The sequence below is a fragment of the Pleurodeles waltl genome, chromosome 4_2 (genome assembly GCF_031143425.1).
Source record: "Pleurodeles waltl isolate 20211129_DDA chromosome 4_2, aPleWal1.hap1.20221129, whole genome shotgun sequence".
NCBI classification, from domain to species: Eukaryota; Metazoa; Chordata; class Amphibia; order Caudata; family Salamandridae; genus Pleurodeles; species Pleurodeles waltl.
In genome coordinates, this window is record NC_090443.1 from 708,900,093 (window position 1) to 708,923,553 (window position 23,461).

The window sequence follows — 23,461 nt, forward strand, 5'->3', positions numbered from 1 at the left end:
AGACTCTGGTATGCAGTTGGATATCGCCAGTCAACCATTACAAGCAGCATAAACTGAGTAAAAAGCCAATTTTTTTCATGAACAAAACATAAAAAAAAAAAAAAAAGATAGTGTCACTGGTCCGCCACTGCCTTCCAGCCATAGTCTGAGCCGAGAAACTTAATCTGATGCCCAGCACACCAGCTCGGCATCAATAAAAGTCAAAGGAAAATCTTCTGCATCGACCACCAGTGCCTCTATTTTGGCTCCGACAAGACCGAAAATACATGCTTCCGTGCCAACCACTTAGGCACCGAAAAAGAAACAATATCCAAGTAGTGTATTGGCATCAAAAACTTTCCATCCACGAAAACCTTTGGAACCAAAAACATCACAAAATACTTTCAATGAGTATGGACCGTCTATAACCACCCTCACATCAAAGGTTCAACGAATTTAGAAGTTATAGACACTAGGCAGCACTGACTTCAAATTCAACAATGAACAGGGCGGATTATAACATCACTTCCACCACCTTTAAAAAGGAAATTAACTTTCCAAGAAAGTCTTGATTCCGTTACGCCTCCAAAGAAGCCTACCAAAGAAAAATACCTCTTTTCCTACTCAAACTTCTCCACCTACTTTTCCATAACAGACTCGTCCACCAACATCTCTCCCTCCTTTAGGGTTCACATCACCTAGTTTACCACCTGGGGGGGGGTCTCAAGATTTAGGGGATGCATTAGATGAACAGGACCAATGGTATGGGTATGATCCAGATCCTATTACACCAAGTGATCTGGATCTTTACCCAACTAGACCTTCACCACATGAGTATCTTACCTCATATCAACAGGTTATAGCTAGTGTAGCAGCATTTCACCATGTACATATGTATGGTGTTCCAGTAGAGGAAGATTTTTTTATTTGACAACCTTGGCAATTCTTTCCAGTGCTTCCAGGCATGCTCAGACAAGCAAACAAAATATTTAAAGAGCCTGTTAGAGCAAGAGTTATCACTGTCAGAGTGGCTCTAAAGTATAAAGCTGCACCCTCTCATCCTTTTATATATATAAAAAAAACACTCCATTGTTGCCTCTACTGCATGCAAACGAGCTAATAGCCATTCAACAGGAGACTCCTCCTCCTCCTCCTCCTGATAAAGAGAGTAAAAAATAAGATGCAACAGGAAAGAGTGGCAGATCAAGCAGCTAATTACTGGGGAATTGCAAATGCACATGTGTTGTTATCCCACTGACTGGGCTGCTAGCTATGGAGGAACTTTTGCAATACCTACCAGAAGAGCACCGTAAAAGGGGTGGTAGAAATTGTAAATGAGGGGCAAACAATTTCTAACAACTATATTAGATGTGCGTTTTGATGCTGCTGATACAGCAGCGCAGAGTATTAACACCAGTGTCATAAGGCGAAGTGCCTGGCTCAGATGTTCCGGTTTTAAACAAGAGGTACAACAGGCAGTTTTAAACATGCCCTTTGATAATGAGCATTTATTTGGTTCACAAGTGGATACCACACTTGAAAAATTTAAGATAAACTGCCAAAGCTATGGGAGCCCTACAAGCCAGTATACACAGGGGTACATTTCATTGTGCCGCATTTGCAAGAGGATTTAGAACATCCTTTCAAGAACACTCCAAAAATCAAATTAAATCCACCTCTAGTACACCAGTGGTTACTTTAGAGGATCATATAGAGGAAACAATAATAAAGGAAGAGGAAAACCATCTACATCTAGAGGTTCCTCATCCGTCACTAAAAAAAGACTTAAAACAACACATACCAACACGCACCACTACTGTAGGGGGAAGGTTACAATGTTTTTACCCCAGTTGTCTCAAATGACCACAGATCAATGGGTACTTCAAATTATCCAAAATGGCTAGTGTCTGGTGCTCAATTCCATCCACCAAATATACCCCATAGTACTCTCACAAGATCATGTCACTCTTCTCAAAGAAGTACAGCCCCTTATTATAAAAGGGGCTGTAGAACCAGTACCATTACAATTCCAAGTAACAGGAGTTTACTCCCTGTATTTCCTTATCCTCAAAAAAGACCGGTCTCTCAGACAAATATTAGATCTCAGACATTAAACCACTACATCCTATCAGAACACTTTCATATGGTCACTCTTCCTCTTCAGGATGTTATTCCCCTATTACAACAAGATGACTTCATGACGGCGTTGGACCTAAAGGATGCTTACTTTCATGTTCCCATTTATCCTGCACACCGCAAATACCTGAGATTTCTAGTTGCAGGAAAACATTAACAATTCAAAGTATTACCATTCGGAGTCACAACTGTTCCCAGAGTAGTCACAAAATGTCTTGCAGTAGTTGCAGCACACCTCAAAAGGAAAAAAAAATGTTTTCTCCTATATGGATAATTGGCTTATCAAGGCCAATTCATTCACACTGTGTCAAAGACACACTCAAACTACAATTCGTTTCCTTCACTCTCTAGGGCTCACCCTAAACTACTTCAAGTCTCATCTATAGCCTCTCCAAATATAACCCTATCTGGGAGCTATCCTCAACACACAACAAGGAATAGCATTTCTCAAGCCAGCCCGAGTTTGGGCTTTTCAGACATTAATTGCTACATTAAAACAGAACCAAAAATACTCAGTAAAAACTGTTATAAAAGTGTTACCGATGATGGCTTCATGTATTGCCAAAGTGCCTCATACCAGACTACATATGTGTCCTCTTCAACAATGTATCTCTCGTCAATGGTCTTAGGCACAGGGTCAAATGGAAGATCTAGTGTTGTTGGACCGCCAGACTTATCCCTCTCTAAATTGGTTGAATACTGCAAACCTTATGAAAGGGCTGTCCACTGTGGACCCTGTGTCTAAAATCACTTTCAATGGATGCATCAAACAGTTGGGGAGCTCATCTCCTCAAACTCATAATTCAGGGGATATGGGACAGTACTCAACGGTCTCTTCGTATGAGTTACCTGGAACTGCAAGCAGTATTCTTAGCAATGAAAGCATTCCTTTCACAATTGCAACACAAGACAGTGTTGATACGTACAGACAACATGACTGCCATGTACTGTCTTTAAAAACTGGGGGCCCACAATCTCATCAACTGTCCTATCTTGCACAAACAATATGCAAATGGGTGATTCATCACCACATGCACGTAGTGGCACAGTATCTCCCAGGGGCAGCCAACCACTTAGCAGACCTATTAAGCAGAATCCAGCAACAAACACGAGTGGGAACTCCACTCACAATTCCTTCAACAGTACTTCAAAAAGTGGGTAGCACCTCAAATAGATCTGTTCGCAACATATCAAAACAAAAAATGCCAAAACTGCGTCTCCAGTTACCCACAGTCCAAGAGCAATGCTCTGTGGATGAGTTTGGTTAGGGATATTTGCTTACATTTTTCCCCGTCTCCCACTCTTACCATTTCTGGTCCGGAGGATAAAACAATCTTCCCTCCACATGATCTCAGTGCCTTTACATGGGCATTTCAACCATGGTACACAACTCTTTTAGAACTCTCAGTTGTTCCACATCAAAAGCTCCCCGACAGACCACATCTCCTGACATAAAAACAGGGCCAAATAAGATATCCAAATCACTCAAACTAACAATATGGATCCTGAGGTCATAGAATTTGGATATTTACATTTGCCACAGGAATGTATGGGTATCCTTGAACAAGCACGCAAACCTACAACTAGACAATGCTATGCGGCAAAATGGAAATGTTTTGTTTCCTATTCTCAAACAAAAAACATGGACCCTCTCGAACCAACAGTACAGGACATTGTACAATATTTATTACACTTAAAAAAAACAAATTTAGCTTACACATCTATTCTTTTACATTTAGCAACTGTAGCTACATATCTTCAAAATGGCCAACCTTTTTTCTTTGTTTAAAATTCTAGTTATCAAAGCATGAATGAAAGGACTAAAAAGAATAATTCCACCAAGAATTCCTCCAGCCCCATCTTGGAATCTTCACATGGTACTCTCAAGGCTTATGGCTTCATCGTTTCAGCCACTTCACGCCTGTGCCCTACAGTTCCTTTCATGGAAAGTAGCCTTTTTAATCGCTATCACCTCCCTTAAAAGTGCTAGTGAGCTCCAGGCTTACCTTTCTTTCAAGTTCATAAAGGAAAAAATTGTTTTAAGAACGAATCCAAAATTCCTTCCAAAAGTAATTTCACAATTCCATATTAATCAAACAATAGAATTGCCAGTTTTCTTTCCACAACCAGATTCGGGAGCAGAAAGAGCTTTACATATTATAAATCTTAAAGGAGCTCTTATGTATTATTATATAGATAGAACAAAAAAGTTAAGGAAAACAAAACAACTTTTTGTGGGTTTCTTCTTACCACACAAAGGAGATCATATATCTAAAACAATAGTCAGATGGATAGTCAAATTCATTCAGACTTGCTATACTGAAGCTAAACGACAATTGCCTGTACCACCTAGTGCACACTGCACTAGGAAAAAAGGTGCATTGATGGCATTTTTAGGTACCATACCTGTAGCAGATATTTGTAAAGCAGCAACATGGTCTACACCACACATTTACAAAACATTACTGTGTAGACATTTTAGCTCAACAATAAGCAAATGTTGGTCAAGCTGTTGCAACTCCTGCACTCTAGCCACCGCTTTATGGAGGGGTTGGTTTATAGTCTGTGCACAGAATGTGTATCTATAGCTACACATGCCATTTGACTTAAAATGTTGCTTACCAGTAGGAATCTGTTCGTGGCATATAGTGCTTTAGATTCACATGCGTCCTCCCTGGACACGTGTAGACATCGCAATTTAGTCTTATGTAAATAATGTACATATGTATATACATTGCATGGACATCTTTTCTATTCTCTGTTTCACTACTTCACTCTCCCGCCTGTGGGGAAACAGTCTAACAAAGGACCTGATGACCATGCGTGGTATTACTGCGAGGAGGAGTCACTCGATCCTGTGACTCAAACTTTCTTAGAAGAAAAACAAATTGTATTACTCCAAACCCAACACTAAATGGTGAGCTTATGCACAGCATGTGAATATACAGCACTTTATGCCACAAACGGATATCTACTGGTAAGTAACATTTTCCTTACATCAGCTCCTCAAACCTAATTGCACCTCCTTATAAGGGGCCATCCTCTCTCTCCTGTCCTTCTCAGCCTTTTCCTTACCACTTTACTAGATAACATCAGCTCATTCAACTTAACATGTAACAATTAGACAGATGATACCAAAACAGAAAATCCGGAACGGTGGACACATCTAGACTTAACAAGTTTCTCCTTACCACCAAGTCATAAATGATGATGAGTCACCTTAAAACCGACTCCACCCAAACGGACGACATGACGTGGAGAAAGGGAGCACTACCATCCTACTAATATCTGGAACAATGAACTGCAAACTCCACCAGCAATAGCAAGGGAAGCAAGAAGCTTCAGAGTGACAGCGGACTATAACCTATTCTTGATCCCACGTGTTAATGTAGTCACAAGAAAAGCGTCCTACACAATGTGGAAACTGCAAAACATCGTTCCACACTGAGTACCTTCAGATATTGCTGGCTATTGTGATAATGGTGATGTTGCAAGTAGGTGATACTAATGGCCTGTACATAAGAACCCCCAGTTTCTTTGTATGTAGCCAACAAATGTCCAAGGAACTATAACTCAGGCTTCCACCATGCACAGAATTGTCATCAATGATGTATTTTCAGATGACAGCAGTGATATCAGTGATTTCCTAGAACATGTCATGAGGGATGTACTTTGTGAGGGTACAAGTAGGGCATGGCGAGAGCACAAGGTATAGTTAGTTCAGTAATATTATAACTGGTGAGTTTCAGTGTTTTCTTTCAATTTAGGAATAGAAGGTTGCAACTGGCATTGCCACCTAACTATAACATCACTTTAACCTTTGTTATTTCAGGGAATTTCTAAGGTTTTATGAATGCCTAACTGTAACTGCCACTCTTAGCCTTTGTTTTTTTCATAGAATATATAAAAGGCAGGGCTATTGGTTTTGTCAAGGGGTCATTGCTATGTCTGTCAATGAACCGTTAAATACTTTGCAGTCTCATTATTCTTTATTCGGTTTAAAATAACCATTAAAAAAGCACACAACAATTCCGTATTATGTTTATAAAGAATATAAATAACAGCATTATAGCAGATAACCTAAATGACGAAAAAGCAAGATATAGCAATTCATTTGGAGACATTTCAAAGGTCATCAAGGATAAAATGTGTAAAAATGTTAGATAAGAAGCTAAGCCATTCGTCTCAGAATAAGGTGCAAAACCTTAAGGTGTACTCCCTACACCCCGCCCACAGTACTTAGAAAAATACAGGTAGTGTCCCTGGTCCGATTAGGTCACCACAAATGCATGAAAATATATTTAAATAAGCCCACAAAGGCCATTATGGGGTGCTTCTTGCAGACCAGTGAATAAGAAATGATTGGCTCCGGCTGCTCATTTTAAAAATACAAATAAAAAATGTTACCCTTTCCTGCCCCCTATTTTTTTTTTTGTTGTCTTTGTAGGTGTTCCCGTCCCACACAGGACACTCACAGCTTTTTGCTTTTTTGTTGGTTGATGGCTGGGGGAAGCGCCAATGACCCAGCTTTTTGGGGGGATTGCGGGGTAGGGCAGATGTTCTGTTGCTCACTAAGGCACCCACATATACAAAATATGCTCGGGCCATGGGTAGAGTACCAGATCCCCTGCTGGCTCACTTGTTTGGAAGTTAGTTTTGTGGTAAGTGGTAAGTTCCCAACCTGGCATCCACATGTCTTGAATCCATTGAGCGCTGCTGGGGATCAGAGCCCCTGTAACTCCAGCTGCCCCTGGTCCTAGCGGAGGATGGCCACAGTTATGTTCGTACCCCTCAGGAGCAGATTTTGTCTCTTCTCCCGCAGCAGAAGCAAGGGAGGAAAAGAAAATTAGCTATTCGAGACCCCAGGGAGGAGGTCAACGGGGCCAAAATTGGCTCAAATAATAAATTGATGCATCGCTATGAACTTAACAAAGGTTGCAAATTCTATACAAGTTGCCATTGTAATTTCTTTATTAGCACACTGGGAAATTAATTGTTGTATTGTATTGTGAGTTCTGTAGAAGCTGAATTTGTTTTGGGTATTGCCTTTGAATGTTCATGCCAACAAGGAGATAATGTAGTTTCTTTAACCAAGAATGCCTCTTGCCTCTGAAAATATAGACATATGTATTCTTGACATCTTCAGGTAGTAGGTAATACAATAGGTAGTTAATTCTACCTGTGTGGCTGTCGCCTAGCATCCTGTAGCCAGTATAACTCCTAATATAGCATTGTCACTAGCAATATCGGAGTTCCTGAAAATGAATGAGGGTTGTTGAGCTCAATTCACACAGATGTCCAATCCGAGTAACAATAATCTGTCTTGGATGAGTTAAGACATGATCAGTTACAATCCATCTCTTTATCATTGGATCTGGAATCCTACACCAAGGTCTAATAATAAAACAAAACTGGGGACACTGGCATGACATCTGCATGACCAATTGTTTCGTTTTCATTGTCGCTCTAGACCTTTCACCTATGTCTTTTTCTTTGAAGAAATGACTTGAGTCCAGCCATTTGCGGTCTATTTTCAACATACTGACAAGTCTCTTAATACTGTGCAGATGCATAGTATGTCTGACCAATTTAGTAGGGCTGGGTCCTCTTGAGTAATGATGTCTCATTGCCACTGTGAGGGTGAGGCATAGGTTGATTTACTGCAAATATGTCAAAAATACTTTGCGCAAGATGGAACATCTAATTATAATATGCAGGCCTCCCTTTGAGACTTCATCTAATGCATGGAATTCAAAGGGACAATTACTTAATGCTAACAGTGCTTGTGTGTTGAACCACACAACTGGTGTGACTTTATAATTGCAGTGTTATCAAGCTAAGACTGTGCTGCTTTCTCTAAGGATTCCAACACCCAGGGCACATGAAAAATGGGTCAGTTGAAGAGCTTTTTAATAGTTTTTGGAGGAGACCGATCAAGTGATGAGTTCTTTAGCTTTGGTGTAACTTATGCTGCCTTCAACACTTATGGAATATGGCCAGCCTTGGCAAAACAATGGGCAATGTGTTATACTTGCTGCTGCGGCAGCACGGGTTACCTACCAATGCAGCAAGTAGGGTGTTTAGGAGCCCCTCCTTCTTTGAAAGGAAATATTTAATGTGTGTAAGCTGTTTATAACTGCGCTATCCATGATACCTCGTTCAGCTGGCAAAAGGATAGTTTCTGATGGATACAACTACCTGTGGATTCCTCACCTGATGAATACTCCCATGGCGCCAGCATTTGACGGAAATCTTCTTACTAGTCTCTGCACGTCGACGAGGACGTCACTTTAGCCCACGCGACGCCGTCTGACGTCATACAGGCAATAAGAAGTCCTCGCCGACGTGCCGATGACAGTTCCCTTTTTTCCGTGCATTCGAAACGGTTATCTTCGAGGGAGTTACTGTTACCTTCGTGGTTACAGTGTATTGTCTGCTGCGTAGTCTTCTCTGCGGTAACAATGTCTCAGAGGAAGTCGGGTTTCAAGCCCTGTCGAGAGTGTGGGGGCAAGATGTCAGTTACAGATCCTCACTCCGACTGTCTATGGTGTTTGAGCTCCGACCACGACGTCTCGACTTGCGATTCATGTCAACACATGAATCCGAAGGCCCTCAAAGAGCGCGAGGCCAAGTTATTCATGGCAAAGTCAAAGAAGAAGGAGAAACATCATAAGAAGTCTTCTTCGCCAAGGTCTCACCGGCGTCATCGAGACTCCCGGCGCCGTAGAGACTCACGACGCCACTCCAGCAAGGAGTCTCGTTCGAGGCAGCCCCACGGTCACGCCGCATCCATCGACGCCGTTGCCCTCTCCGGCGTCACCGACTTCACCTGGTCAGGCGTCAGTGATTGAGGTGGTGCAGCCTCTTGTGTTTTCTCCGGCGTCGCAGACGTCGAGGCCGGCGTCGGGGTCGCCCTCGATCCAGGCATCCCAGTATCCGGCTTTTCCCACTCCTGGAGCCGATAGTACCGCGTTTCTTAATGCGATGTATACCATCTTTCAGCAGATGGCTCCAGGAGCTGCTCCGGCTGGTCCTTCGGGGCCCTTGGCCTTTTCGTTGGGTGATCCTGCGCCTCTTCGGCCGGCACCCTTTATGCCCTTTCTCCCTTTTGGGAATGTGGGCTCGGCGCCGGTGCCGGCGTCGGTGGCCGCTCCGGTGGCTTCGGATGTTTCGGCCCCGGAGGTTGCCCCTCCGTCGAAGTCAGGATTTTGCCCTGTGACTCCGGTTGGTCCATCGGCTCCTGCCTCGGCGCCGAAGCTGCCTGTGGCGCCGGACGCGGCGTCAGATGCTTCTGGAGATCGGCGCCGTTCTTCGACGTCGGCGGAGGCCATGTCGACTCCGCGTATCGAGGAGAGACTTCATTCGAGGAGGCGTGCTCTCCGTCTTTTAGAAGAGCAAGAGTACCAGCGAGTCCTAGAGGAGGGAGAGATTGAGGACTCTGGAGACGGACTGCATGGTCTGGATACAGCCAGTGGGCTGGACACTTCCCCTGAGTGGGACCTTTCATCTCCAGGGGAATATACGGAGGAGGCTGCTTCCTTTCATGCTGTGGTGAGGAAGGCAGCGAGCTTTTTGGACCTGCCTTTGCCGGTGGCAGAGGCAAAGCAGAATTTGCTGACAGAGGTATTGCATCCGGCCTCTGCTGCAGCTGAGCCTCTCTTGCCATTTAATGAGGCTCTGCTGGATCCGGTGTTGGAGGTGTGGAAGAAGCCGGTGTCTTCCTCGGCCGTTCATAGGGCTGTGGCCAGGAGGTATCGAGCTGCACCATCTGACCCTGGCTTTCTCTCTAGACACCCTACGCCGGAGAGCTTGGTGGTGCAAGCCTCCTGTTCCTCAAAGTCAGCGCCTGGTTCCTTCCCGACGGTGCCTGGAGACAGAGACTCCAAGAAACTGGATGCGCAGTCCAAGAAAATATTTTCGTCATGCAGTTTGGCGTTGAAGGCCACCAACGCCACGTGCATTCTGGGGAGGTACATCCATGCGCTGATGGATGATATTTCGTCTTCATTCACGGAGCTTCCCCAGGGTCTTTTGGATGTGGTCTCGGACGCCCAGGCTGCCGCGACCCAGATTATCCAGTCTGGGCTGGACACGACCGACTCGGTGGCCAGGGCGATGGGCACGGCTGTGGTGGCAAGAAGACAGGCCTGGCTCCGAAACTCAGGGTTCTCTGCGGATGTGCAGTCGACCCTGCTGGACCTCCCGTTTGATGGGGACAGACTGTTTGGAGCCAAGGCAGATTCAGCCTTGGAACGATTTAAGGAGAGCAGAGCCACAGCCAAATCGTTAGGACTGCAAGCTCCTTCTTCTTCTGCCTCTTCTAGAGTTTTCAGGAGGTTTCGGGGATTTGGGCGTGGCTCTTATTCCTCTTCCTTTCGGGGGAGGTTCCAGCAACCCGCCTCTTCCCTCCCCTATAGGTCATTTAGAGGGAGGGGGAGGGGTGGGGTCCGTACCAGAGGAGCCTCTCAACAGCACTCTGCCTCTTCCTCGTCCTCTGGAGGGGTGCAGCAGGGGAAGCAGCCTTAGGCTTCCACCGTCTCCCACTCACTCCTCTCCTGTAGGGGGAAGATTACAGCGTTTTCTCCACAAGTGGAAGTCTATCACAACGGACACTTGGGTTCTCGGCATTGTGGGAAAAGGCTACGCCCTTCCCTTTCGGGAGTTCCCGCCCCTCATCCCGCCCCGCCCATCTTATTGTTCAGAAGAACACCTCCTGTTGCTAGAACAGGAGGTTCAAGTCCTCCTTTCAAAGGGCGCGGTAGAGTTGGTCCCAGAGCAGGAAAAGGGTCGAGGTTGTTACTCAAGATACTTCCTGATTCCCAAAAAGGATGGTCAGTTGAGACCAATCCTGGATCTGAGGATCTTGAATTGGTTCCTCAAACAGGAAAAGTTCAAGATGCTGACCCTAGCACAGGTGCTTTTGGCGTTGAACAAGGAAGATTGGATGGTGTCTGTCGACTTGCAGGATGCTTACTTTCATATCCCGATACTCAAGTCGCACAGGAAGTATCTCCGGTTTGTGGTAGGGTCGCAGCATTATCAGTTTGCGGTCCTCCCGTTTGGTCTTACTTCAGCACCTCGAGTCTTCACAAAGGTGATGTCAGTGGTTGCGGCGGAGCTCAGAAGGAGGGGGATAGCAGTATTCCCTTACTTGGACGACTGGTTGATCAAAGCCAAGTCCCCGGAGCTTGTGTCGCATCATCTGCAGTCAACAACCCAGTTGTTGTTCGACCTGGGCTTTTCGGTGAACGTGCCCAAATCTCACCTGGAGCCCTCTCAGCGCCTCCTGTTCATAGGGGCAGTACTGGATACAACATTGAGTCGAGCCTTTCCTCCGCCTCAGCGGATTCAAGATATTCAGGAATTGGTTCCAATGTTTCGAAATGGAGCGGTAGTTCCAGTCCTCAAGGTCCTTCGTCTGCTCGGTCTGTTCGCCTCCTGCATTCTGTTGGTCACGCATGCTCGCTGGCACATGAGGGCTCTTCAGTGGTGCCTCCGAAGGCAGTGGTCTCAACACAAGGGAGATTTAGAAGGTACTGTCAAGATCTCCAGAGATGCTGCTGTGGAATTGAAGTGGTGGATTGCGGGCAACAATCTTTCACAGGGGAAGCCGTTCGCGCAGTCGCCACCAGTGGCCACGGTAATAACGGATGCCTCCACCCTAGGATGGGGAGCTCATCTGGGGGATCTGGAGATCAAAGGGCTTTGGTCTCCAGAGGAACAGGTGTTTCATATCAATCTGTTGGAGTTACGGGCTGTACGTTTGGCTCTCAAGGCCTTCCTCCCATCCCTTCGTGGTCAGTCGGTACAGGTCCTGACGGACAATACTACCACGATGTGGTACATAAACAAACAGGGAGGAGTAGGGTCGTACCTTCTCTGCAGAGAAGCTCTTCGGCTATGGTCCTGGGCAAAGGACCATCAGATTTGCTTGGTGGCAAATCATCTGGCCGGGGTCTTGAATGTACGTGCGGACAGTCTCAGTCGCCAATTCTCGGCAGACCACGAGTGGCGTCTCCATCCAGATCAAGTCTGTTTAATCTTCCAGATGTGGGGGTTTCCTCGGATAGATCTGTTTGCCACTCGGGAGAACGCGCATTGCCCGTTATTCTGCAGCCTCCAGTATCCGATGCAGGGAGCGTTGGGAGACGCGTTTCAGATAACCTGGTGCGACCAGTTGCTTTACGCGTTTCCCCCCATACCCTTGATTCCTCGAGTGTTGAGGAAAATTCGCCAAGACCGGGCCCAAGTCATCTTAATAGCTCCGGATTGGCCAAGGAGGGTATGGTACTCCGACCTTCTCCAACTCTCACTGTGCCCTCCGCTCCGTCTCCCTCTCAGGGCAGACCTCCTCTCGCAGTCGCAGGGGCAGGTTTTACACCCCAACCTCCAGAGTCTGCACCTACATGCTTGGAGATTGAACGGGGCAACCTGAGTTCCTTCTCTCTCCCGCCTGATGTAGTGGATGTTATCTTAGCGGCCAGGCGACACTCCACTAAATCTATCTACGCTAATAGGTGGTCTAAATTTGTTATGTGGTGTGGAGAGAGACAGATTGATCCCTTACATGCTCATCTGTCACATGTTTTGTCTTTTGCACTGTCTCTAGCGCAGAAAGGTTGTGCAGTAGCTACCATTAAGGGTTATTTGTCGGCCTTGTCAGCCTTCATTTGTCTTCCAGACCAACCATCGTTATTTAAATCCCCTATTGTTCTCAGATTCTTGAAAGGTCTTCTGAATCAATATCCTCCAAAACCATTCGTTATGCCTCAATGGGATTTGTCCTTGGTCCTGACTTTCCTTATGGGGTCCCCTTTTGAGCCTATGCATTCTTGCCCCTTAAGGTATTTGGTTATTAAAACAGTATTCCTGGTAGCTATAACATCTGCAAGGAGAGTGAGTGAGTTGCAGGCCTTATCGGTTAAACCCCCTTATATAACGTTTTATGGGGATAAGGTGGTGTTGAGGACCAAGGCTGCTTTCCTTCCGAAGGTTGTTTCACCCTTCCATTTGGCTCAGACAATCACTTTGTCCACGTTTTATCCTCCGCCTCATCCTTCAAAGGAGGAAGAAAGACTACATCGCCTGGACCCAAAAAGGGCGTTGAGCTTCTATATCGACAGAATGAAGGATATCAGGCTGGAGGATCAGCTGTTTGTCGGATACGTGGGCAAGAGGAGAGGAAAGGCAGTCCACAAGAGAACACTCTCCAGGTGGGTTGTTCTTTGCATTAAAATCTGTTACTCTTTGGCAAAGAAGGATCCGCCTGAGGGCATTAGAGCTCACTCCACCAGAGCTAAGTCGGCCTCTTCGGCCTTGGCCAGGGGTGTTCCTGTGGTTGACATCTGCAAGGCCGCAACTTGGTCGTCCCTTCACACTTTTGTGAAACATTACTGTTTGGACTCTGAGGTCAGAAGGGACGGTCATTTTGCACGGTCAGTGCTGCAGGATTTCTTGGTTTGACCATTTAGGCACCCACCGCCGGGCGTGGTACTGCTTTGGGACTCTATTCATCAGGTGAGGAATCCACAGGTAGTTGTATCCATCAGAAGAATGAGTTACTTACCTTCGGTAACGACTTTTCTGGTGGATACATTAGCTACCTGTGGATTCCTCACGGTCCCACCCGCCTCCCCGTTGCCTTTTTGGTCTCTCCAAGCAATCCTTGAGTGTGCTCCTTTTGGTATTCAAAGTTGCAATACATTTTGCATGTATGATATTTGTATATATGTGTATATTTATATATAAATCTATATATATATTGGGTATATACATGGTTCGTATGTATAAATATATTTATTTGTTTAAAAAAAAAAAAAAAAAAAAAAAAAGTTATATTAAATCTATAGCTATTTTATTGCAATGTTGTGTGATTTACAATATTAAGAGATGTTGCTTTGCTCTTTCATTGCATTGGGTTATTATTATTATTCTCATGCACGTAAAAAATGTTGGTACTGTCATCGGCACGTCGGCGAGGACTTCTTATTGCCTGTATGACGTCAGACGGCGTCGCGTGGGCTAAAGTGACGTCCTCGTCGACGTGCAGAGACTAGTAAGAAGATTTCCGTCAAATGCTGGCGCCATGGGAGTATTCATCAGGTGAGGAATCCACAGGTAGCTAATGTATCCACCAGAAAAGTCGTTACCGAAGGTAAGTAACTCGTTCTTTAGTGATTCATTGAATGTTTGAGTGGAAATACTTTTGGATATTCATGCACCAACCTTTCGGTCGTTCAACAATACCATTGTTGGAGATTGAACTAGTTGGATCTTTCAGAGATCTAAAACATTCTCTTGGAGGTGTTATTACATTCCCTGATTTTCTAGCTTTAGCTGAAAAATAATATTGTTTTGCTTTAAAGTAGCTCCTATATACATTTACTGCTTCTGCTTTAATGATGCCAAGGAAGAGTCATTTAGCTTTAAAAGACAGAACCTGTCTACCTACCTAACCGGAAACACAGATTCCTTTAATCGCAACTGAAAACCCAACTTTAGTATTATTTCTCCTCTGGGTGGTGAATCTTCTGCCCTTGAAGACACAACTTAATAGAAGGCCATGCTTTGCAATTGGTTGGATTTGTTTCTGCTGTTGAACCAATTGTTAATCAACCCAAGTTGAATGGATGATTGCTTGCAAATAATCTAATCATAGCCTGTTGCTGCAGGTAGCACACCAGCCAATCATTGTTTTTGCCTACTGTGCCACTCTTCACAGGTACCCACCTTATGCAAATCTGTACTGACTGCTCAATAAGGACCCCCTTCAATTATTCTCAAATTGCCAGATATGGCCTTCTCCAGAAGAGAAAGCAGACTAGTTTCGGCCTTATTAGGCCTCGTTGTTTAGGTTACAGCTTGGATCTCGAGGCGCAGCATGCAAGGGACTTAAACAAAAACAATGCGTTAGAAAGCTACCCAGGGCAAGTGCCCACCTTGCCTCTCTAGACAGAGGCCCACCTATGCAAATCATTAATGACTTACTGGAAACAATAATCCTTTGTGGCTTTAATTGTTAAACAGTGTCTACTTAAGGCTGTATCTGCCTGCAAAACGTTTGCACTTTATCTCTTTTATGACTTGAAACACTCGTGAGGAGGAGCGATACTTGTCAGTGTAACACTTTGTTAGACACACCATATTTACGTTGAAATGTTTTATTTTTGGTCGAAGCCAGCATTGAGATTTTAGTGCCTGGGGAATGCGATTAGATGTCTTTTGAATCAGAATAAGCAGTATGCTGTTTTTTTTTTTTTGTTCTATTGGATATTGCGCAGAGTTTGCAGTTATTAACTCACACCAGTTGTGTGGTTCAACACACATGCACCGTTAGCATAAACTAACTCACCCTTTGAATCCTATGCATTGGACGAAGTCCCAGAGGGAGGCCTTTATATTATATCCAGACGTTCCTTCTTGGGAAAAATATTTGTTGGTGTTTGTTCTGATCATGCAAGACTAACAGTGCGTGGTGCCACTGTATAAGAAATACATGAAACGGTCTCCCCATCTTTAAGAAGCTGATCTTACCTGCGTCAAAATAAGAATAACAAAATGCAGGTTTTGCCGGAGAAAGAGGGAAGTGTGACACGTATGCTGGTAGATATGTAAGCCTTCAAGTAATTAATTGGCTTTCTTGTGAATGTGAGCAAAACGTAAAGAATCTATAGCTCCATTGCGAGTAGATATTGCGTTAGCTTACGCTGTGCAGTGGCTCACAGGAGACCGCCATTTGGTTGCTTCTGTCATTGCATACAACTGCTATTCTCTTTTCCTGATGTGATTGCACGGGTTGCGCTTTTATTGGCAAATAACAGTCATAGCTAAGGGTGGAGTTACTGTGTCAACCAAGACTATTGTACGTTTCTTGATCTCCTTTTTTAAACGAACGCTGTTTGTGGCATAAATAAAGAATGGTATCTTCTTCATATTATTCAAAAGCACACCCTCTTACTTCACTTCCCCTCCACCTCGACATACTTAGTAGATTTTGGTTGTTTCTTTGAGACGTCAGGACTGGGCATCTCAAAGTGGTAGAAGTGGTGTGGTTATTGACAGGGATAAACTCTGCTGTTAGGTGAGGCCACTGTTGCACTGGATTCAGGTACATCTGTATAATAATCCTTAAAGGCGGTCTATTTTGATTGAATCATTCGTATTAGATAGTCTGTCCCTCAGATTTCAGAATGACAATTTAAATTTTTGAATGAATGATAATTAAAAGAAATATGCAATTCAGTTCATTTTACATGGTGTTTTCTTTTCTTTCCAGGGGGATGGCCATGAACATTTTGGTATTGGTAGCAAACTAGATACATCGGATACAATGGTGCAACCAAAGTTGGACGAGATTAAGGACCAAATTAAACGGGAAATAAGGAAAGAGCTTAAAATCAAAGAAGGAGCAGAAAATCTAAGGAAGGTCACTACAGACAAAAAGAACTTGGCTTATGTGGACAATATTTTGAAAAAATCGAACAAAAAGTTGGAAGAATTGCATCATAAATTACAGGAATTAAATGCACACATTCTTGTCGATGACCCAGATGATGTTCCAGGTATGGTACCCAATTTGTCATACCTCAGACATCCAGACCTCAGAATAGTTATTACACAGAATGTATCACAGAGGTGGTAACTCTGTCCTTGGAGAAGCCTTTTTTGTTCTGTAAAATAACTTAGACCCCATTTGGCATACCTGTGTAAACTACGTTGGCTGATTCTGGAGAGTTTTTCGCTGATTGTCAATACGCAAAAGTTAGAGGGGCAGAGGTGATAGTTGTCATACGTTTCCAAATTTTAAATCCTAAAGGAATGGTTTAGAAAAGGCTGAAGAAGAAATCCTTTGACTGATCAACCTCAAGCTTGGCGTGATGGCATAGGCTACGGTTTTCTGTTTACTATTTTAATTTAGCTTTTTATCATTTTAGTTTTTGCAGAGGTGTCTAAAGTGAAAACGTGAGCTCAAAGAATGTAAAGCTACCTGGTTGGAAATATTTTTTAAGGCTATGGATGTCTGTGAACCTACGCACTTTGGATTTGGAGTCACATCACTATATTTTATTTGGTTCATTAGGCTCCCTTGGGCTTTTAAACAAATGCCCTAGAAGAAAATAAAGGTGCAAGAGAAAGGTTACTTTAGAACTTTGAGGCAGCCAGAAACGTCATGATGGTGAAGATTTACAATAAATGTTGGCCAGGGCATGTACAAAACTGTGTCGCAGGAACATGATACATTTAGGTGATTAGATTTAGGTAAGCAGTAACACCTAATTAAAGGAAGGGATTTGGCTGAGTTACTGCTTGTTTTTGGCTATTCTAAATCAAGAAGGTGGGTATTCTGTCAAGATGAGTGATACAAGCCGGAGGATTGGAATGTATAAAAGCAAGATTGCTCAAGGAGTATAACTACTTCTGTTATTGCATACCTTGTTTCAGATCCTCTTAATTTGAGGTATGTTCTGTTTAGATCATTCAGGTCATGCTGCAATGTTGCAGACTTGGTCAGACAAAGGTTTAGTAACTGAGAAGTTGAAATAGAGAGGATGAAGAGCATTACTTGGGTGTTCTGTATTTAGTATTGTGTGAAATTCAAAGTGGGCTGTACTATCTGCCAGCAGCCAGCCAGTCCGTCTGCAGTGAAGGGAGGTGGGCTGCTAATAGGAGAGAGAAAAATGTTAACTAACTTGAAACATTTGGCAAAGTGTCAAAAAGTTTGAATAGCAGTCTGTTCAGTAGTACAATGTACTCAAGGCTAGGGATTGATAGACTTTGCAGCACCCCTACTACCACCCCCTCCGATGCTCATAGAAAGTACCCATTTGTACAAGGAAAAATGGCTGTATTTTATCACAAGGTCCACAAACTTGACTTTTACTCTGTGGTCAATATGCAGGCCTATAAGGAGGTTTTTGATAAGTGAGAAAGCATAAACCCCTCCTAAAGACCATGGTCAAACTGCAGTGGTGCAAGAATATTTATTAGGTACTTGATGTGGCTTAAAGCTTTGCTTGCTAGGAATGCCCATGTCTCTTACCCTTTGGCACATGAGAAGCGGTAGCAGCTGGGCATGTCTGAAGAGTAGTGGGCAGTGGTGGGCCTTTGCCAAGCTGTTCCCAGTTGGCACAAGTTGAAGGTACAGTGGGTGGAACATTGTCTCCACCTAGCAGATACTGAACAACAGATTGAAGCAACGCAGCATTATCAGCAAGCACTCGGAGAGTAGTAGCAACTGGGCACCTTTTCATCCTCTCCTACAGATCTGCATTGGAGCCCAGGTGGAACTGCTGTTCCTGTTAGAGATGAAAGATTATATCAATGCAAACGCCTTAGTCTTTGTATGAAAGTTTGACGTTGAAGCTGAATCTTGTCAATGGTATCAATGTTGCACACATTTGAACACCTGTTGTCTACAAACATTCTTAGGTCATGAATGGCTGATGTGATGACATATTTAGTTCCAAAGCCAGGTCTAAAATCTGCCTGCGTAAAAGCCGAAATGTTTTGATTTTCTTCGTAAGATTAGAGTTGTATAGTCACTACTTGTAGCTAAAGTTAGCTGGGTCATCCATTTTGGCTGTTTTGTTGTTGTTTTGTATTTTTGAATGGACTTGACAAAAGGCTTGCCTGTCTGCCTGGTACTTGCTAGGTCCGGGATAAAAGGTTGTGGGTACGAAGTACATCCAAAGGTCTAACCCCTTTTGCCTATTGTTTACGGCTTGCAAGAGTTGTGGCCAGGGCATGGCTTTCAGCAGATTATGCCCATAGGCACAGAGATAAGGTGAATTGACTGACTCATGTTAAAAAGCCTGTGCATAGATAATTAAAATTTAAAGGGCATGGCTAGAAGTCATAGTTTGTATCCAGAGTCTTCTGCTCAAAGACAGATGCACTGCTGTAGCTGTGAGACTTGTTACTAGGCATAGCCAAAACATGTGCCTTGTTCCCAGATCCAACTGGGCACAGCTAAAGACTTTTGGCATGCATATCAAGTTCCTGTAGATTTGTATGTTTTGCCCAATATCCAGGAGGCACAACTTGTGGCCGAGATTAGCAAGTGTACTGGGTACCGGGTCTAACCTGGAGCCACAATGACATGGTTATGCTTAATAATCTTTCAGAATTACAGTGAAGAAAAGCAACTTCCATGTGTGCAGCTGCTTCCCAGAGATGCATGCAAGTTTGTTTGGGCATATGTATGTGGGTTTGTATATATCTGTGTCTATGTGTATATAGAAATAAATAAATCACTGAAAAAAAGAATTTAACATTAAGTTATGGTTCTGGCTCAAAGTTTTTAAAACAACTGAAATTCACCAGTTATAGGTTTGGGGAGAAGCCATATCTGCAGACACCCCCTTGCACTGTGCATAGCATCACTGCTTGTCAGTTTTGTGTTGTATTTTTTCCTTATCAAAGTCTTTCCCCTGCTATCATAGTTTTTTGTTATTTGTGTGTTTTGGCCAACAACCACAGTGTTTGTTTTTCAGTATGTCTTGTGAAGTGTACAGTCAATTACTTATCAGTTTTTGAGGCTTGATAATTTATTCAGTTCTTTGTGTGCTTTGTTTCCCTTTTGAGGATGATGTTGATGTTTCTACCCTGTTACTTCTTTGTAGTTTGAAACTGCAACTTTTTTTTGCTACTATTAGACTGTTCCTTCAGTGAATTTTATTATTAACCACTGCAGCAAACAACCATTGGATACCAGGTGTGGTTTGTAGGGACAGGATCACTGCCCACCCCACAGGGCAGCAAACCCAACTGCACACAACCTTAAGCTGGGAAAGGCCTGCTAGTAAGCAGTGCTTAGCTTGTAGGCAGAGCTTTGCTTGTAGTTAGTCACTGTCTCCAACATATTTGTCCAGCACACTGCAGAGAGTGCCAGGAACCTCACTTTGGTTTACAGAGGTAAAAACTAGACCACCTAATGCTCTAATTTTTCTGGGAGCTTGGTGGAGCAGTTAGGCTGATCTTGGAAAAGTGCAAAGCATTTGTTGCACTCAAAGTATCAAAACATGAAGAGACACGCTCACAGTAATAACGCAAGACCAATTTACTAAAATACGTCAGATTTTTAAAAAACGTTTTAAAATCAAGATCATCAAAATTGGGTAAGTACTTTTTAAGTTATGATTTTTCAAAGTTTCGAAAATTTCCTGTTTCTGTGCACAATTACGCACCATAGGAATCAATGGGAGAAAAATTTAAAAGTACGTATAAACTCAAGCAACATGTATACCATTGTCTCCTTTTGCTTTTAGGTCGAGGTCGTCAAAAAGTCCTGTGGGCCAGCCAGAGGAGTTTAGGTGGTTCTCGGTTTTGTCAGGAAGAACTGCTGGAAATTCCTTCGAGCTGGTGTAGAACCACTGCAGGGGGACCAATTGGAAACGCAATGCACAGGTGAACTTCAAGGTGAGTCCAGTGGGTCCACTTGGAGTGTAGCGGTCACAAGAGATGGGGGACCTTTAGAACACAGCTGATTCACCGGTGCAGGGCCCAGGGAGGCCAGGTGCAGAGCAGATACGTGAGCCAGGAGGTGTACGCAAAAGTGCCTTTGCAAGCAGTAGGAAGGTCACTATGAGGGTGGGTTGCAGGTCAGCAGGGCACTCTGGGTGGTGGTTCTTGAGTGTCCTGAAGTCCCTCGACTGGGGCTTGCTCCTGGTCCTTTTAGAGTCCTGAGTGGACTTTTCTTCTTGGTGTCTGATGATTAGTGACCAGTACCTCGGGCTATTGCACGGTTCAGCCACTGGAAGTCTCTGTGCCACCAAATTTGGCACTCTTGCAAGATTTTTCCTCTGGGTCCGTCGGGTGACATTTGGTCAGGCTGCAGCATCCAGTTCCTTGGTCAGCAGCCGGTCAGTGAACTGGTCTTTTGGTCGTTTGTTGCAGGGAGTGATGCTTTCACTCTGGAGGGAGATCTTTGGCAATTTTCAGAAAGGGGGAGGTCCTCCAGGGTTTTGTAGAGTCTGTCCGATATCCATGCAACCCCTCAGTGGCAATTGTCGAGGCCTGGGTACAGCAGGCAGGGTTTGGCACCTTTTCTTTGTGCAGCGGGAATGCAGTTCTCAAGACTTGGGTCTTCTTAGTTGCAGGCCTTCTTGTATCCTTGGAATCTGAACTACAGGTCTAGGGGTGCGCACTAAATACTGCATTTGGTGGGTATTTATGTGAGTACTTAGTAGTGACCAATGTGTCATCTACGTTAGGGTATCTACACCCACTGTGTGACCACTTAGTGTGGGCAGAGGTCACTTCCTTATCTCTGATAGACTATTTTCCTACCATGCAGGATGGAGGCAAATGAAATGGAGAGGTCACCTCGCACGCAACACCTTGGGGTGGTGTAAGCTGGGGGTGGCCACTCCTCCTGTTCTTTGAGCTTTTTCCAGCCATTGCTCCAGGCAAAAGTGTAGGTTTGCAAAGGGGGCGGCTGTCTGCTGCCAGCAGCATGGCTGGGGGTCGAGTTTCAAGGCCAGTAAGACCTTTGAAGCTCATAGGCAGGGCTGTGCACATTCCTGGAGAGGGGTGGGGTGGGTAGGTGTAACACCTCTTCCCAAAGAGGGCTTTGTTTGTCGGACTCAGAGAGCACAGGCTCTCACCCCAGGGTCCCAGAACCCTGTCTGGTGGTGGCAGGCTCACTGAGACCAGCCAGCAATCACGCCAGGGTAGTTAACGTTTGCAGGGGGCACCTATAAGATGGCCCCTGGGTACATTTTGCAGTAAATACAATACTGGTGCCAGTTTAAATTTATCATTCTAAGTTGTTTGATACCAAACCACCCAGGGTGCACAGTGGCCATCATGTTGCTGTTAAACTCTGACTGCCCAGTGTTCAGCACATGCATGTAAAATGGCTGCTCTATTCACTTACCATGTCCCAGGTTTGGCAGGGACACATACCCACACCTGCAGCCTTAGGGCTGGAAGGCCTGCCAGAGGGGTGACTTACCTATGTTACATGTAGTGTGTAGTAGACAGGGCACACAAGCTGTGTGCCATGTCATTTTGCATTTTAAGATTGCACCAGGACACTCGGGTGCACTTGGATGCATGGTCCCTGAGGGTGACACAATCTGTGCTGCTGGCATCAGGGCCTACCCTTAGCACCTCATACCCTGTGTACCAGTGCCAATACTCTCACCCCGATCAAGAAACCTTCAAACAAACGCACCAACAGAAAGGCCTTCTGGTTCACCGCCGACCTGCAAGCATCCAAGCAAATATGACGAAGAATCGAGAAAAAGTGGCACCAAGAACAGACACCGGACAACCACACAGCCTTCAAGAACTCCATACGCAGACACCGCCAACAGAGCAGCCGCCTTCAAAGAATGCAACAACAACGCACACAGCTATAAGGAGCTCTTCAACATCGTGAAGGAACTCTCCAACCCCAGTTCCAACGTCAATGACATCCTTCCATCACAAGACCTCTGCAACTCCCTAGCCAGTACCTTCTACCGCAAGATCGCAGACATGCATGACAGCTTTAATACCCAGACACCCCTACCCCTTTCAATCACCGACTCACTGACCCTAGCCACACCAACCTCCTGCTCTCCTGGACCCATGTTACCGACGACAACGCCATCAAAATCATGAACACCATCCACTCCAGCTCACCACCACATCTTCAACAAAGCAAGCTCTGACATTGCACCCCATCTCCGGAAGATCATCAACAACTCCTTCGAAACCGCCACCTTCCCGGAGAGCTGGAAACACACAGAGATCAACGCCCTCCTCTAGAAACCCACGGCGGACCCAAAGGACCTCAAGAACTTCCGGGCCATCTCCCTGCTTCTCTTCCTGGCAAGTCATCGAGTAAATTGTCAACAAACAACTGACCCGTTTCCTCGAGGAACAACACACTGGACTCGCCCCAATCCGGATTCCGCAGCAACCACAGCACCGAAACTGCCCTTGCCGCCGCCACAGACGACATCAGGACCCTACTTGACAATGGCGAAATAGCGGCCCTCATCCTCCTGGACCTCTCGGCCGCCTTCAACACTGTCTGCCACCACACCCTACGCACACGCCTCAATGATGCAGGGATGCGCGACAGAGCCTTGGACTGGATCACCTCCTTCCTCACAGGCAGAATCCAGAGAGTCCACCTCCCTCCATTCCGCTTTGAAGCCACCAACATCATCTGTGGCGTACCCCAGGGGTCGTCCCTCAGCCCGACCCTCTTTAAAGTTTACATGGCTCTGTGCACAAACATCGTCCGATCACACAACCTCAAGATCGTCTCATACGCTGATGACACACAGCTGAGACCCTCCCTCACCAAAGACCCCGCCACCACCAAAACCAACCTCCACGAAGGAATGAAGGC

The 23,461-nt window shown here is 44.9% G+C and overlaps 1 protein-coding gene across 2 annotated transcripts in view; it reads left to right on the plus strand.

Annotated features, from left to right (window-relative positions):
• PKN2 (protein kinase N2) overlaps positions 1 to 23,461 on the plus strand; it is a 527,949-nt gene that overhangs the window by 133,130 nt on the left and 371,358 nt on the right. For both annotated transcript variants that reach the window (XM_069232308.1, XM_069232307.1), the window contains exon 2: positions 16,391 to 16,676. In XM_069232308.1, the coding sequence (XP_069088409.1) occupies positions 16,391 to 16,676 (286 nt within the window). The remainder of the gene's footprint in view (positions 1 to 16,390; positions 16,677 to 23,461) is intronic.